Source organism: Carcharodon carcharias, chromosome 19 (genome assembly GCF_017639515.1).
Source record: "Carcharodon carcharias isolate sCarCar2 chromosome 19, sCarCar2.pri, whole genome shotgun sequence".
Taxonomy (NCBI): domain Eukaryota; kingdom Metazoa; phylum Chordata; class Chondrichthyes; order Lamniformes; family Lamnidae; genus Carcharodon; species Carcharodon carcharias.
In genome coordinates, this window is record NC_054485.1 from 12,577,895 (window position 1) to 12,594,742 (window position 16,848).

At 40.2% G+C, this 16,848-nt stretch overlaps 1 protein-coding gene across 2 annotated transcripts in view; it reads left to right on the forward strand.

Annotated features, from left to right (window-relative positions):
• themis2 (thymocyte selection associated family member 2) overlaps window positions 1-11,741 on the forward strand; it is a 104,887-nt gene extending 93,146 nt beyond the window's left edge. Inside the window, exons 5-7 of one of the 2 annotated variants that reach the window (XM_041213740.1) lie at window positions 1,406-1,565; window positions 3,912-4,046; window positions 8,535-11,741. In XM_041213740.1, the coding sequence (XP_041069674.1) occupies window positions 1,406-1,565; window positions 3,912-4,015 (264 nt within the window). In that variant the 3' untranslated portion in view covers window positions 4,016-4,046; window positions 8,535-11,741. The remainder of the gene's footprint in view (window positions 1-1,405; window positions 1,566-3,911; window positions 4,047-8,534) is intronic. The other variant, XM_041213741.1, reaches the window with a different exon arrangement.
• The last annotated feature ends 5,107 nt before the right edge of the window (window positions 11,742-16,848 follow it).

Below are 16,848 nucleotides of genomic sequence, written 5' to 3' on the forward strand. Positions count from 1 at the left end.
TGGTATTACCATTGTATCATGCAACTACTGGGATGGTAGAAGAACTACTAGATGGAGTTTTGCCTCTGTTCGACTAGAAATCCCTATTCCCAGTTACGTGGAAAATATAAATGTATTGTACTGAAGGATCATGTTTCACTAACAAGCAAAGGTTGAATTTTTCCTTTCAATTCGCAGTAGACAATCTAGTCTGGTTTCACTCCCATGTGTGAAATTTGACTAAGTTATTGAGACACATTAGTAAATAGTTAATGAAGCAATGCAGTCTGATTTCTGCTGGTTGCTGGTTGATCTCTGCATTCCAACAATATAATTCTGATCTTAAACACTGTGCTTCAATTATTTAAGGACCCTTATGTCTACTCTGAGGTGGCCATATTGTAGGACGCTAAGCTTTATTTTAAGGTAAATGTCCTTCAACCAAAGATCTAATTTGCTAGTTGATTAAGTAATAGAAACATTATGACAAAAAGCAAGAAGAATGTTACAGCAATATCTTGCTTTTATATAGTGCCATTCATGTGGAATAATGTCTCAAGTCACTTCACAGAGGCAAGAGAGAAATTATCACTGAACCATAGGAGAGGCACCCAAAAGCTTGGTCAAAGAGATGGCTTTAAAGCGGGTCTTAAAGCAGGAAAGGGAGTGGAGAAGTAGAAGCCTTTTAGGAAGAGAATTCCCCCAAAAGAAAAGTGTATCGATATGTAAGGGAAAGTTGGCCTGAGATATCCCACCCTGAAGTCTAAATTGGAAGGGACAGAGAACAGAATGGAAATTAAAGTATTAAATAAAAGGACCAAAAAGTAACTTGATAAAGCAGTTACAATCTTCAAGTGTAGGTCTGAAAAGTTAAAGAAAAAGCAGAAGGATACTTCAGATTGTAATAGTTGCTTATCACTTTATTAAAAGTTGCCACTGAGATCCGAATGGGTACATCCACATTATTAAATCATAGAATGCAGAAACTGCCAAATTTGAACCCAGCCTGTGTTGAGAGAGCTGATCTGAGCTGGGCAGCAATCATGGCCTCAGAATTGGCTGAAGTTCCAGCATCGACTCAATGGGCCAAATGTCCTCCTTCTGGACAATGTCTCTATAAGAGCACTTGGCTAGGAAGTTGAAAATGGGCCAGGCCACACCCTTTGTCCAAATCACTCTAGTCACCACTGATGGAAAATGCCTGTGTGTAGAGGTCAGATCCGTGGGTAAATTGATACTCATCACCAAATGCAGAAATAAAGTATGGCTGAGATACTGTAGATGTTTCTGGAACTATAACCCTCAGCAAGAATCAGTGACTTCAGGTGAGGAGGTGAAATGAGAAAATACGTATTAAAAAAATAGAAATCAAAATAGTGTGAAATGGCTGAGTAAAGTTAACTCCTTTCTTCATTCTTTCACCAAGGGAATTCCTGTGCCCCTAAAACCTAACATCATCGCTGAGAATGAAGCAATACCGCCAAGCTTGAGAAAACCCTTCTCCATACAACCTGTACAAGCTGCTCCTAATGAATATACAAAAGCACAAAAGGGGGAAACAAAGATGGCTCCAGAAGCCCCTGAAAGTAAGTCAAGATACTAGAAAAGGATTCTTTTTAGTGAGTTCTAATTGTTCTTTTCAGGTGTTTATAAGGAGATTTGCTTTTCCAGTTGTGCAAAGCAAATTAACATCAACTGGATTCACATACAAAGCTGTCCAGTGCTGGCTGCTTGGAGAAGTTAGTTGACAAATTCCAAATTCTAGTTGAGAAATTAGCCGTTGAAACATAGCAACAAAAATCGCCTGTTTAGTTAGCTTGTGGTGACGTTAATCGATCATTTATTGTCTCCATGCCATTATTAATTAGATCTTCTGCTTCTGGCTGAGAAGTCCTAGACTCAAAATTTTGAGACTTGTCAACAAATGACTTGGTCATGGTAAATTTCAGAACTGAGATTTTTGTAAGGTCACAGTATTAAAGGTTACGGAATAAAGGCAGATTAATTTCAGGAAATGACCAAGTAATAGTAACTATGTCTAACTATTAGAAAATTTGACACTTTATTAAATTAATTTAGTGTTAGTTTATGAAAAACTTGGACGTTTATTGTGGTACATATAACAGATAATAAATGCTCCATAAAGCATGCTGTTCATTAAATACGCTCCAATTGTTGTCAATCAATTAGTGGTTAGTGGTTCACAGAGGGAGCCTTTTCATATACTGCACTCATTCAATTGTGGATTAATAAAGTTTGGGTTAGCACAGGCTGGCTGTGCAGAGATCTTTGAGCCCACTTTGTTACGTGGTAAAATCTATTCAGCTTTACTGTATCAATGGCCCCACAAACTGGAGGTATTGTAATTCAAGAGGGGGTTCTGAAAGTTCCAAAATGCCCATTTCAAATATTACACTCGCCTATAGAGAGCAACCACTCAGTTCTGTTTTATTCATTCAAATGATATGGGCATTGCTGGCAAGGCCAGTATTTATTGTTTATCCCGAGACAACTGAATGGCTTGCTAGGCCATTTCAGAGGGCAGTTAAGAGTCAACCACAATTATGTGGATCCGGAGTTACATACAGCCCAGAACAGGTATGGCTATTAGAGTTCCTTCCCTAAAGGACATCAGTGATCCAGATGGGTTTATACAACAATCCAATAGTTTCATATAGCTTTTTAAATCTCAGATTTACTTTACTTAAGTGCTATGGTGGGTTTTGACCTCAAATCTTTTGCATCATTCCTCAATACTTCTGTATTACGAGTCCAGTAACTTGGCCACTATGCTACCATAACACCAAGCGTCAGCAGTAGTTTACACTTGCTTCCCATTCTTTACACAGTGCAGGTTTTCACAACGAATCCAGCATGGATAAATTAGCAATTAACTTCCTGGAAATAATCTGCTTTTATTCCGTAACCTTTAATACTGTGACCTTACAAAAATCTCAGTTCTGAAATTTACCATGAACCTAGTCTTGACAGCTTTTTGAGAGTGTTCCAGATTTTCACTCCCCTTCATGCGAAGCACTTCATAACATCACTCTTGAACAGCCAGGTTCCAATTTGAAGATTATGCCCTCTTTTTCTGAACTAGGGGAAACGGTTTCTTTCAAGTGACCCTATCAAATCCTTTAATCATCTTAAATATCTTCATTTGATCACCCCTTAATCTTCCATGTTCATGGGAACACCACCAGCTTGGTCAATGCAATCTGTCCTCATAATTTAATCCTCTTAGCCCTGATATCACAGTAGGAAGGACAGTTCACCCTGAGGAGTTAGCTCGGGAACTACAAAATATAGCAGGTTAAATTTAATTAAGCCAAGTTATATGAAGGGAAAAAAAAAGGTGAGGTACATACTTCATAGACAGTGTTGAAATAGCCAAGGATGAAGTTAAGAGATCCAATGGTTTTGGTGTACACAACACAACCAACCATTGCAAAGGAACAATTAAAACAACAAATAGAATGTTAAACTGTACAATTAATCAGCAGGACGCAAGTCAAAAGGAAATCATTCACAGTGCTCTGGTCAAACTATATCTTGGGTATCGTGTTGAGTTCTAAATGTGCAGACATATGAGTGCTGGAGGTAGTCCAGAGAACAGTAGCAAAGCTGATCCCTAGAGCTGGAAGACTGAGGGAGAAAAACTGGAGAAATTTGAGCTTTTCAGCGTTGAAAAGAAATGATTGACTACTGACGTCACAGAAATGAGTAAGGTAGAAGACAGATAAAAATGATGGGTATGGAAAACAATTCAAACAAAACTATAGTAATAAGGCAGGTTCATAAGTATAGATAATGTCATTTTAAAAATTGTGAAGAAAATTTAACTTCCTTCATAATGCACTTTGTTCAGATCACCTATGAAGTCTGATAGTTTACAATTTTAATATTTTCTTATCCTCTTTCCGTCACTGAAATGACAGAAGAATCAGGTGATGACAGTGATCACGACTACGAACAGATAGAAGAAGGATTTGCCCTGATGGCTTTGCAGAAAGTGAAAAGATGGGCATTTTAGTATTTGCAAAACCAGCTGAGCAGCCTGGTGGGTAAGTACAACAATGAATGTGAATGAACAATAAAATAAGAAAATGCTGGACTTGTGTAGTATGTCTGCTGGCTACTGAAAAGAGACAAGCTAATTTTTCAGAGAATGACTCTTCATCTGAACTGATAAAGAGGAAAGCAAAGATTCACCATGTAGTTGGTAGTGGTGAAGAGGATAGATGTTGTCTCCAGAATGATATCAATGGTTTGGTTGAGTGGGCTGAAAAGTGGCAAATGGAATTCAATCAAGAGACTATGGGGTAATGCATTTGGAGACGGCAAACATGGAAAAGGAATACTCAACAAATGGGAGGATATTGAAAAGGGTTAAGGATGTGAGAGACCTTGGAGTGCATGTCCACAGATCCCTGAAGGTGGTAAAGAAAGCATATGGAATGCTTTCCTCCATTGGATGAGGTATTGAATACAAAAGCAGGGATGTAATGCTGAAACTGTATAAAACATTTGTTAGGCCACAGCTGGAATTTTGTGTACAGTTCTGTTCACCACATTACAGGGAGAACATAATTGCTCTGAAGGCAGTAGAGGAGATTTACAAAAATGTTGCCAGGGCTTGAAAATTGCAGCTATGAAGAAAGATTGGATAGGCTAGGGTTGTTTTCCTTAGAACAGAGGAGGCTGAGGGTTGACCTAATTGAGGTGTATAAATTGAGGGGACCTAGATAGCACAGGCAAGAAAGACTTGTTTCCCCAGCTGGGTTTCAATTACCGAGGGCATAGGTTTAAAAGTGTTTGGTAGAAGGTTTAGAGGGAACATGAGGAAAAACTTTTTCACCCAGAGGGTGATGGGCATCTAGAATTCGTTGCCTAAATTGGTGATTGAGGCAAAAATGCTTAACTCATTTAAAAAAGGTACTTGGATCTGCATCTGAAGTGCTGTAATCTGCAAGGCTATGGACCAGGTGCTGGAAAGTAGGATTAAAAATGAATGGTTAGCTTCTTTTTTCTCTTTTTATGGCTAGCAAGGCACAATGGGCTGTGTGGCCTCTTTCTGTGCCTTAAACTTTCTTTGGTTCTAACATTACATGTGCAATTGTAGAGAACTGGCATAAGATCATTAGCCTGAAACACTAAATCTGTTTCTTTCACCACAGATGTTGCCTAACTTGCTGAGTGTTTCCAGAATTTTCCATTTTACCTTAGATGTGCATTGCCTGTAATCTAGATCTCAGTTAAATCATAAATGTATAAACTGTTTACAAGAAATATCATGCTCCAATTTTTTATGCATATTAGAGACCAGAGGAAAGCACGCCCTATATGTAAGCAATCGGCACATTGTAATGCTGCAATCCATCAATTAATAATGCAGTCAAAACAATGCAATTAATAATGCAGCTATACACAAGCCAGTCCAAATTCAAAGATAGGTTGCTGGTTGCAGGTGAAATTTGGGAAGATTGCATTAAAAACTTAGTAATAGAGGAATACTTTTGTAAGAAGGTTTTGTATTTTGAAGTTATGGTCGGCTTGAATACATGGAAAAGAAGGAATTGGAAAGGCTTGTGTGGAGCTAACAAATCAGATTCAAGTACTTCATTTTAACCTAGTGCAACATTCTGGCAATAGTACTGAGGACTTGTGCTCCAGAACTAGCCGGACCCCTAGCCAAGCCGTTCCAGTACAGCTACAACATTGGCATCCACCCGGCAATGTGGAAAGTTGCCCAGGTATGTCCTGTCCACAAAAAGCAGGACAAATCCAATGCAGCCAATTACCGCCGCATCAGTCTACTTTCGATCATTAGTAAAGTGATGGAAAAAGTGTTGTTGTCGGTGCTATCAAGCGACACTTACTCAGCAATAACCTGCTCACTGATGCTCAGTTTGGATTCAATTAGGGTCAGTTGGCTAATAACCTAATCATAGCTTTGGTTCAAACATAAACAAGAGAGCTGATCTCAAGAGGTGAGGTGAGAGTGACTGCCCTTGACATCAGGCAGCAGTTGACCAAGGAGCCCTAGCAAAATTGAAGTCAATGGGCATCAGCAGGAAAACACTCCATTGTTTGGAGTCATACTTAGCACAAAGAAAGATGGCTGTGGTTATTGGAAGTCAATTATCTTAGCCCCAGGACATGACTGCAGGAGTTGCTCAGGGTAGTGTCCTAGGCCCAGCAATCTTCAGTTGCTTCATCAATTACCTTCTCTCCATCATAAGGATAGAAGTGGGGATGTTCACTGTTGATTACACAATGTTCAGCACCATTCATGACTCCTCAGATACTGAAGCAGTCCATGTCCATCTGCAGCAAGACCCAGTATCCAGGCTTGGGCTCATAAGTAATTTTCACGTCACAAGTGCCAGGCAATGACCAATACCAACAAGAGGAAATCTAACTATATCCCCTTGACATTCAATGGCATTACCATCACTGAATCCCCCACTATCAACACCTGAAGATTACCATTGACTAGAGACTGAACTGGATCACATAAATACTGTGGCTACAAGAGCAGGTCAGAGGCCAGTTATCCTGCAGTGAGTAACTCACCCCTTGACTCCTCAAAGCCAGTCCACCATTTACAAGGTACAAGTTGGGAGTGATGGAATACTCTCCATTTTCCTGGATGAGTGCAGCTCCAACAACACGCAAGAAGCTTGACACCATCCAGGACAAAACAGCCCACTTGTTTGGCACCCTTTCCACAAACATTCACTCGCTCCACCACTAACAAACAGTGGCAGCAGTGTGTGCCATCTACAAGATGCGCTACAGAAACTCACCAAGGGTCCTTAGACAACATCTTCCAAACCCACAACTGCTACCATCTAGAAGGGCAAGGCAGCAGGTACATGGAAACACTACCACCTGGAAGTTCCTCTCCAAGCCACTCACCATCCCGACTTGGAGATAAATCACTGTTCCTTCACTGTCACTGGGTCAAAATCGTGGAACTCCCTCCCTAACAGCACTGTACCTACACCACATGGACTGCAGCGGTTCAAGAAGGCAGCTCCTCACCACATCTCAAGGGCAATTAGAGCTGGGCAACAAATACTGGCCTGGCCAGTGACGTCTACATCCCATGAGTAAATTTAAAAAACACATGTACATGCATTGCATCTGTTTCAACTAATCAACTAAACAAAATAGGCAAAAGCCGTTCTCTGGTTAATTCCCCAAGGCAATGCCTTAATCAATGTGAGTCAACCTGCCTGGTTTAAATTTAAACAAAGCTTGGTAGTTAACTGTCAGTCATCAAATAACTAGTGCATTCTCTATGGCAATGGCAATGACTCTTGTAATCAGAGTCCAACCAATTAGCACTCTCTTCTCATGAAGTATAATTTGTTGTTGTTTACATTTGGTATTTTTGCGAATTGTCCTGAGTACAAAATAAAAGCCTCGACAACGTGTCTTTTTTCAGCAATTCTGAACCTTTTCTTTGACAATTCATCATCTTGTTCTACTTTTTCCACTCATCCTCCTAATCTCGGGTTACGTATTTATCGTACTTAATTTCCAAAAACCAAATCAAGCAAATGTGCTCGTTTGATCGAGACACAATCAGGAAGCAAGCTAAGAAACATTCTAAAGTATCTTTCCTACTTTGACCACATACAATCATTGAATAGTTAAGATCACCTATTATTATTACCTATTGTCCTTGCATATCTCTCCAAAGTGTCGGCAGATGTCCTCCACTGTCTGGAGTTTTGCGATTTGTAAAGCACACCAAAAACGTATGCAGTTCTCTTTCCTGTTGCATAACTCTATCCGTTTGGATTTTGTCTTAATACAGCCCCCAGAACATCCTTACATTTAATACTGTTATATTCCTTTATTAAAATAGTCACGCCATCCTCTTTTTCCACCTGTTTATTGCTCCTTAAAATTTCATATTTATAATCAGGAACATTACTTAGGTCTTATCTAGTAAATACTTGCATGAAGTAATCATTTAGAATTATATTTTCAGTTCTTACTCCGTTTCAATCCGATTTGATTCCATTAGGAATCTCTATTCCTCTTCGATAACACTTTTACTATTACAATGGAAGAATTTCTTACTGCTGTATTTGCACAACTGACCAAATTTCTAGTTCGCTCATGCCCCTCTGACTGCCTTTTGGAGTTTCCAGTATTCTTCCCCGGGGTTTTCTTCGACTTTCTCCCAATTGGTTCCCCCAACAAATATGGGTTCAAGACTAATATTTTGCGTATAATCTTTGTAACTAAATAGAATGATTAAAGCAAATAGTTTGATGTTTAGCGGTAGTCAAATGGTTTGATGTTTAGTGGAAGTCAAATGTCGATCAATGTAACAATAGCTTTCTACTAGCATTAGAAAGGCTACCTGACGCCTCAGGATCAGAAATTTTGCTTAACTATTGTACTAGACTACATTTTACAATCTGCCTGAATTCCATAATCTATATTTGGCTGAGTTCCAGTGATTAATATTTAATTTATCCGCTTTCAATTTTTAAAATAATTCTTTTTTGTTTTGCTTATCACTCCCTTAGGAATCAAGGATGAACAACTTGTTCAGGAACCTGCTTCCAGCTGACTACAAGCTTAGCTTCATTGATATAAAACAAATCGTTCAACCCAAAGTACTGTATTACAAAAGAACTGTTGCTTTGGAAAGAAATAAAATACATCTTTTGAAGATGGATCAAAGAAAAATAATCAACTCTCATCCCAGAGCTTGTTGTAGCTTTGAAAATAATGTTTGCTGAATGGTGACAGATTAACGCATTGAAAATCAAAGCCATTGTGATGATTCTTTCACCCAGCTGAAACACATGTATCTGTTGTGTGCACATGGCTGGTAGTACTGCAAGGTAAAAAAATACATTGTTATGTTAATTCATTAAAAAGGACATTGGGAAATTACCAATGTTTGCTTTGTTCCCAGGGGGATGGCTACTTCATGCTGCTGGTTATTGTAATGAATCCAAGTCAGCCAGAATGTTCATGTAAACTAGCTTATGACAATTCAACTCTGCAGTCCGTCACATCCAGTTATAAGTGGCGGTGGATAACTAAAAAGCTAACTGTAAGAGGAAGCTCCCCAACATCCAATCCTCAATGACGGGAATGCCCAGCACTTCAGTGCAACAAACAATGCATTTGCAACCATCTTCTGCCAGAAATGCCAAGTGAATGATCCATCCCAGATGCCAGTCTTCAGCCAATTTGATTCACTCCACATGATATCAAGAAACAGTTGAAGGCACTGGATACAGCAAAGACTATTGGCCCTGACAACATCCCAGCTGTAGTCATGGTGCTCCAGAAATAGCTGTGCCCCTAGCCTAACTGTTTCAGTACAACTACAACCCTATCATCTACCAGAAAATTGCCCAGGTATGTCCTGTCCACAGAAAGCAGGACAAATCCAATCTGGTCAACTATCACCCCATCAGTCTCAATCATCAGCAAAGTGATGGAAGGTGTCATTGCCAGTGCTATCAAGTGGCACTTACTTCAGCAATAGCCTGTTCTTCAATGCTCAGTTTTGGTTCCACCAGGGGCACCCCGCTCCACACCTCATTACAACCATGGTGCAAACTTGAACAAAAGAGCCAAGTTCCAGAGATAAGGGGGGAGCAGCTGCCCTTGACATCAAAGCAACTTTGACTGACTGTGGTATCAAAATTGAAGTCAATGGAAATCAGGGGGAAAGCTCTCCATTGCAGTCATATATAATACAAAGAAAGTTGATTATGGTTGTTGGAGGCCAATCATCTCAGCCCTGGGATATCGCTGCAGGATTTCCTCAGGGTCGTGTCCTAGGCTCAACCATCTTCAGCTGGTTCATCAATGAACCTCCATCCTAAAGTCAGACGTGGGGATGTTCATGGATGATTGCACAGAGTTCACTTCCATTCTTCGCTCCTCAGATACTGAAGGAACTCAAGTCACATACAGCAATTCCTGGAGAACATTCAGGTTTGGGCTGGTAAACAGCAAGTAACATTCACAAAACACAAATGCCAGGTAATGGCCATCTCCAACAAGAGAAAATCTAACCATCTCCCCTTGACATTCAACAGCATTACCATCATTGAATTCCCCCACCATCAATATCTTGGAGGGTCACCATTGACCAGAAACTGAACTGGGCCGGCCATATAAATACTGTGGCTACAAAAGCAAGTCAGAGGCTGGGAATTCTGAGGCAGGCAATTTAGTTCCTACCTCCCCAAAGCCTGTCCACCACTGGCATTCTCCTAGGACAATGCCTCACTGATCCTCATAATTTGTTAGAGAAACGATTGCTGGACTGTTACCTGATCCTGCACACCTCTTTGGCCACTGACACCCGCAAATGTGATAGAGCAGTCTGAGCCTGTATGACAGAAAACATGAATCTCATGACCTCTATCTGAGCTTCCACTGCAAAACTGAGATGTTGAATGGCTTTCCCTTGTGCTAGATTGGAAACTAAGACAGCAACCAGAAGACGCTGCATCTCAGCTGGGTTCAAAAGTGCCATCTTGGAGTTAGCCACCAGTTCCACACCAGAAAAGATGGGCTCCAAACTCTGCATGATGCCCTGTGCTACACTGAAGTCAGACCCCTCATTTTTCTCTCGACAGTGAAAAAAGGCTCTGTGCAAGGGCTACCAATGCACCAAATATGGCACCAAGTAAGGGGAGACAATAGCATAGTGGTAATGTTGCTGGACAATTAATGTTCTGAGAGCAGAGTTTCAAATCTCACCATGGCAGCTGGTAGAATTTGAATTCAGTTAATAAAAAGTCTGGAATATTAAGCTAGTCTCAGTAATGGTGACCATGAAATCATTGTTGAATGTTGTAAAAACCCATCTGGTTCACGAATGCCCTTTAGGGAAAGAAATTTGCCATCCTTACTTGGTCTAGCCTACATATGACTCCAGACTCACAGCAATGTGTTTGACTCTTACCTGCCTCTGAAATGGCCTAGCAAGCCACTCAGTTCAAGAACAATTAGGGATGAGCAACAAATACTGGTCTTGCCAGTGATGCCCACATCCCACGAAAAAAAGCAGCACAATGTGCATGTTTATCAGTGCTCCTGTTGGCCACCCCACCAAACTCCTCCTATGAAACCCACTGCATGGCACCTACACATTCACAGGCAGTGAAACAACAAACAACACTCCTCCAAAGTGATTAAATGCAACAACTAGCATGGTACGGATATTACTGGCCAATCCTAGTCTTTGCTCAGTTGAACCCAGCTAAGATAGCAATGGATTCACAATTGGTCCCAGTATCCAAGGAAATCTTATTCAGTGCTCCCATTTCCTGATCACCTCCAATAACCTACTTTGGATTAATTGAAGGGAGTGGTGGACACATATGAAAGGAGGTAGTGGACAAGGAAAAGATGAGGCTCAGATTACCACCTGGGTTTCAAAGTAAAAAAAAAGTCACTTCAGTGAAGCAAAATCTGCAAAAACATATTTCAACATGAATTAACTGTTTCTAGGAGAAAAAAAAAGGAAGACCAAAGATAACTATGCAGAGAACCATTTATAGATTCATGGATCTGGCTTTCTTAAAATTTCAAAGGTTGACCAGGTAACACTGGAGTGGGGATGGAATGAGAAAGTTCTGTGATACAACACTTTCCAAACAAAAAAATGAACAAAGGGGAGTAAACGCTCACACAGTTCCACATTTCATTAGTGGTTTATGTATAAGAAGTAGTAAATAAAGTTAACTTGTTCTATATTATTTTTGTGTTAAGGTCATTCCTTCCACAGACTACATGGCTAGCACAAGCAGTCTGGTTGAGCATGGTACAGCTCACAAGACAATACTAAAATCTTTCCCTGAACTCCCTTCAACACACATCACACAGAACATAAAACATTCACACTAACTGTAGCTATTTAACAAATATGCCTCACCAAAAAGGAATTCTGACAATCTCTACCAATCAGCTTTAAATGGACATTTGATGAATATGCAATGAGATTTCTTTTTAACTGCAATATCTGATGCTATTCAGGATATGTATTAAGTGCATTTCTCTCATTGTCATTGTAAATGCCTGATGCAATTAGAGCACTTTATAGAAAAACCAAACAGCTATGAAAGCTGATAATCAGTAAATAAAATCTATCAAAGTAAACACAATAAAGCCTAATATTTGCAAGCATTAATCCTTTTTAAATGACAAGTTGATTCAAAAATAGCATTTCAACCCAACTCTTTAAAACAAAGGTTAGACAGCTTGCGCAATCCTTATTGCACTTGAAATGGCCAAATACTTGCGATAATCTTAACTAAAATTTGATACATCATAAAATTTACATAGTAAATTGAACTCATGTATAATTAACCCTATAATTTAATTTATAACTCTATAATTCTTAAATACATAAAATCTTGAAGTTCCATTCCTACATGTACAGGACATTTGATATACATGCTTGCAAATTACACACACAACTAGATTTTGACAGTCACCACAATGGATTTTTAGTGACACACAACAGGAAATATTGGTTCGATATACAATCCTAAAGGATTTTCCTCTACAAAAATATGGCTTTTAGTAAGCATGAACATATAGGTCCAGATCTTCAATCAGGATCGGAAACCCTATTTCTGAACCTGATCGGACAAAAAAAAATACACGCTTACCTTTCTCCCAATTTTCTGAACAATCTTCCGATGGAGGCTGGTTCAAAACTGGCTGCACAGAAGCCACGCCCTCTTTTTATGGTGCTAGCTGCCATATTCCAGTAAGTAAGCCTCCAAAGGCTCCGACTCTAACAGTCTTTTGGAAGGTGCCGAGGAGCAGGGGAAACTTCCTGGGCAATTCCTGGAGTTCTCGCATTAAGGCTTCCAAGCGGGTCCCATAGTGCATCTTCAGGGGTTCGTCGAGTCTCCAACCATCCAGAGCTCTGGGTGATACTTGTTAAAACTGCACAAGTATAACTTTCAAATTTAGTTTGATTTGCACAAGCTTTGGTTGGTGCAATGACAGAAGTTAGCAAGCTGGTTGCATCCATCCTAATATCCAGGATATGGGTTTGTGTTGGTTTGGCATTGGCTAATGAAGCTGGAATGTCATCAGTCTTCCTGGACTAATAGTGATGGGCTCAGTAGAGGAGGAGGGGTCCAATTGGCTCAGTTGTCTAGAACATAGTGCATAATAACACTGATAGTGTGGGTTCAGTCCCTGTAGAGGCTGAGGTAGCCCATGGGGCCTGCCTCTTCTTGCCCCATTGTGATATCATGGCATCTCAGAAAGACTGCCATAACGAGCAACCCTCAGACAACTGAGAATGCTACATGAAGAGAATAGAGGATATCTACTCACTCTATGTCCAACTTTACTTTTATTTTTTAAAAAAATTCAATTTCTTCCAGACAACAGGTTTAAAATTATCAACTATTTATTCAGATTTATTTAACAAATCCAGCCTGTAAAGGATGCTACTAAAAATCACCAGAAGGATCTTGTTTCCACCATTCCATGAAGCAGCCACACATTAGCTTCATTTCTGGGCTTCAAACGCTTACAACTGAATTAAAGTGGGTTGTAAACAATGTACTGTTGGCTTTACTGTGTGTCAGCTAAGAAAGTTGAGTTTAAAGTCCGACTCCAGGGCTTGAGCACAAAGATCTAGGCTCCAGTGTAGTACTGAGTGTGTTGTGCACCGTGGAAGACACCATCTTCCAGAGATGTTAAACCCAAGACCCAGCTGTCTCACATGTAAGCTCAAAAGATCCCACAGCACTACATCAAGAGCGAGCAGGGGAGTTCTCTCCAGTGCCATTGATGGCTCAATCATCACCTTAAAAAGATTATTCAGTTACTATCACTGCTGTTTGTGGGAATTTGCTGTGTTTCCTACTTTACTTGTGACTACACAACAAAAATATTTTGTTGCCTGCAAAGCATTTGGGACATTCTGTAGTCATGAAAGACTATATATGCAAGTCTGTCTCTTGTTCAACATTGCAAACTGTAAGCTACTGAGTATCGCATTCCTTCAAAAACTTGTAGGAATAAGATTCTGGAACTTTGCATGTTAAGTACGTGGAGCACTCAAGTTTTTAAATTACTTATTCCAAGATCAGTACTCAAGTGTTTAATTTTTTTTTTATAAATCAAAATAGTAAAAGCAATGTACGCAGAAGAGGATAATTTGGTTAAATGGAACTTCAATTGCTTTTCATCGTCATTTTCTAATTTTACTGTTCATTCATATTCCATCAACCTTTCTCCCAAAGGAGTTTTGTACAGCCACATTGTAGCAAACAAAAATGTTCTGAGATGGCCATATCAAGGTTTAGTCCAAGAGGAAAGATTTAGATATGTCACTCTTCAACCTTGGACAATTCCCATTTAACTCTTGAGCCAACCTCAGATTGCAAGGTAATGCACCCAATTTAAAACAGCACTTGTGGCCATACAGCCCCACCTCCTGTTCCAGCCCACAAGCCATGTAACAGGAGTTAATCCATTTAAGAAAGGTCCTTGAAAATTGGTTTCATAGATAACTACTTTATAGACTTGACTTGAACCACCTTTAAAATGTTTCAAGGAAAGCACATTTCAGTTAGTCCCTACATAAAAGTCTAAAAAAATTAGAATAATTCCAACAATAGTCAACTAGCCACAGTGGCAAATTTTGATTCCAAGTTCAGTAGCACTTTCCAGTTTTAATTAAGAATATAAGAAACAGAATCAGGAGTAACTAAACAATCCGTTGAGTCTGTTCCACTATTGAATACAAACATAGCTGATCTCCGGCTTCAACTTCACTTTCCCGTCCACTCCCCATATCCCTGGATTCCCTGGGACCAAAAAGCTGTCTATCTTAGCCTTAAATATATTCAACAATGGAGCACCCACAAGCCTCTGGGATAGAGAATTCCAAAGATTCACAACCCTCCAAGTGAAGAAATTTCTCATCTCAGTCCTAAATGGTCAGCCCATTATCTGGAGACTACATCCCCACATCCTAGATTCCCTAGTCAGTGAAACAACCGCTCAGTGTCTATCCCATCAAGCTCCTTCAGAACCTTGTACGCTTCAATGAGATCACCTCTCATTCAAGACTCCAAATAATAGGCCCAATTTATTCAGCCTCTCATCAGTTTGCAGATGCATGCCCTCCATTTTATTTGCCTAATCATGTCAAAAGGTCCTCTGGTTGGGATATGATACCACAGGCAGCAGCAGCTCTCTGCTATCACATCTAACTGGCCATTTTTCACGTGCAAAATATAAGCATGCTATTCAGCCACAAAGTATTCCAGCCAAGCCCAATCCTGTCCTGTCATCTAAATACACACCACTCCAGCACGACTCATTGGTAAAGTGTCACAAGCAGGAACCATACTCTTTCCCATAATAATCTAGGGGTGTTATATACTGACATTAGCTAATTTCTGCACAGACCAAGAATCAAATTGGAGTTTTGATCTTTATGGCATTATCCATCACAGGAACTCATTTTATGGCCAGCAGTTATCAATGAGTTTGGAGGCATATGGAAAAGCGTGGACAGAAACATCAAAAGATATTGGAATGGTGACATCATCATTCACCAAGATGGGGTTTAAATGGTATCATGGAAGAGTGATTTAGACAGAATATTCCAGAGTGTGACGCCTTGGTGGCTGAAGACAGTTCCTAATAGAGATGCAGTGGAGGTTGCACAAGAGGCCAACACCATAGAATTGGAAAAAGGTGTGGGGAAATAGCAATGAGACCATAAAACATAGGAGCAGAGATAGGCCATTCAGCCCATCGCGTCGGCTCTGCCATTCAAATGAGATCATGGCTGATCTGATAATCCTCAACCCCGCTTCCCTGCCTTTTCCCCAAAACCCTTGATTCCCTTACCGCTTAAAAATCTGTCTACCTCAGCCTTGAATATACTTAACGACCCAGCTTCTCCAGCCTTCTGCGTAAAGAATTTCACAGATTGACTACCCTCAGAAGAAATTCCTCATCTCGGTTTTAAATGAGTGCCCCCTTACTGAGATTATGCCCTCTGGTCCTAGACTCTCCCACAAGGGGAAACAACCTCTTAGCATCTACCCTATCAAACCCCTAAGAATCTTATATGTTTCAATAAGGTCTCCTCTCATTCTTCTAAACACCAATGAGTACAGGCCCAATCAACTCAACCTCTCTTCATAAGAAAATCCCCTCCATCCCCGGGATCAACCTAGTGAACCTTCTCTGGAATGCCTCCAATGCCAGTATATCTTAGATAAGGGGGCCAAAACTGTTCAGAGTATTCTAGGTGTGGTCTAACTAGTGCCTTATATAGTTTTAGCAAGACTTCCCTATTTTTATACTTCATTCCCTTTGAAATAAAGGCCAACGCTCCATTTCCCTACCCTATTACCCGCTGAACTTATACGCTAGCTTTTTAGGATTCATGCATTAGGACCCCCAAATCCCTCTGTGCTGCAGCTTTCTTCAGTCGAAGGCTGTGTTGCCTACCTGGTGTCGGAATTAAGGATCTCTCATCTGGGCTGCAGAGGAACTTGGAGTGGGAGGGGAAAGATCCAATTGTCATGGTCCACGTAGGTACCTACGATATAGGTAGAATGAGGAAAAAGAGGTTCTGCTGAGGGAATACAAGCAACTAGGGGCTAAATTAAAAAGCAGAACCAAAAAGGTAATAATCTCCAGATTACTACCTGAGCCACGAGCTAATTGGCACAGGGTCAATAAGATTAAAGGATGTAAATGTGTGGCTCAAAAATTGGTGCGGGAGAAATGGGTTCAAATTCATAGGACATTGGCACCAGTACTGGGAAAGGGGGAGCTATTCCATTCGGACAGGCTTCACTTGAATCATAC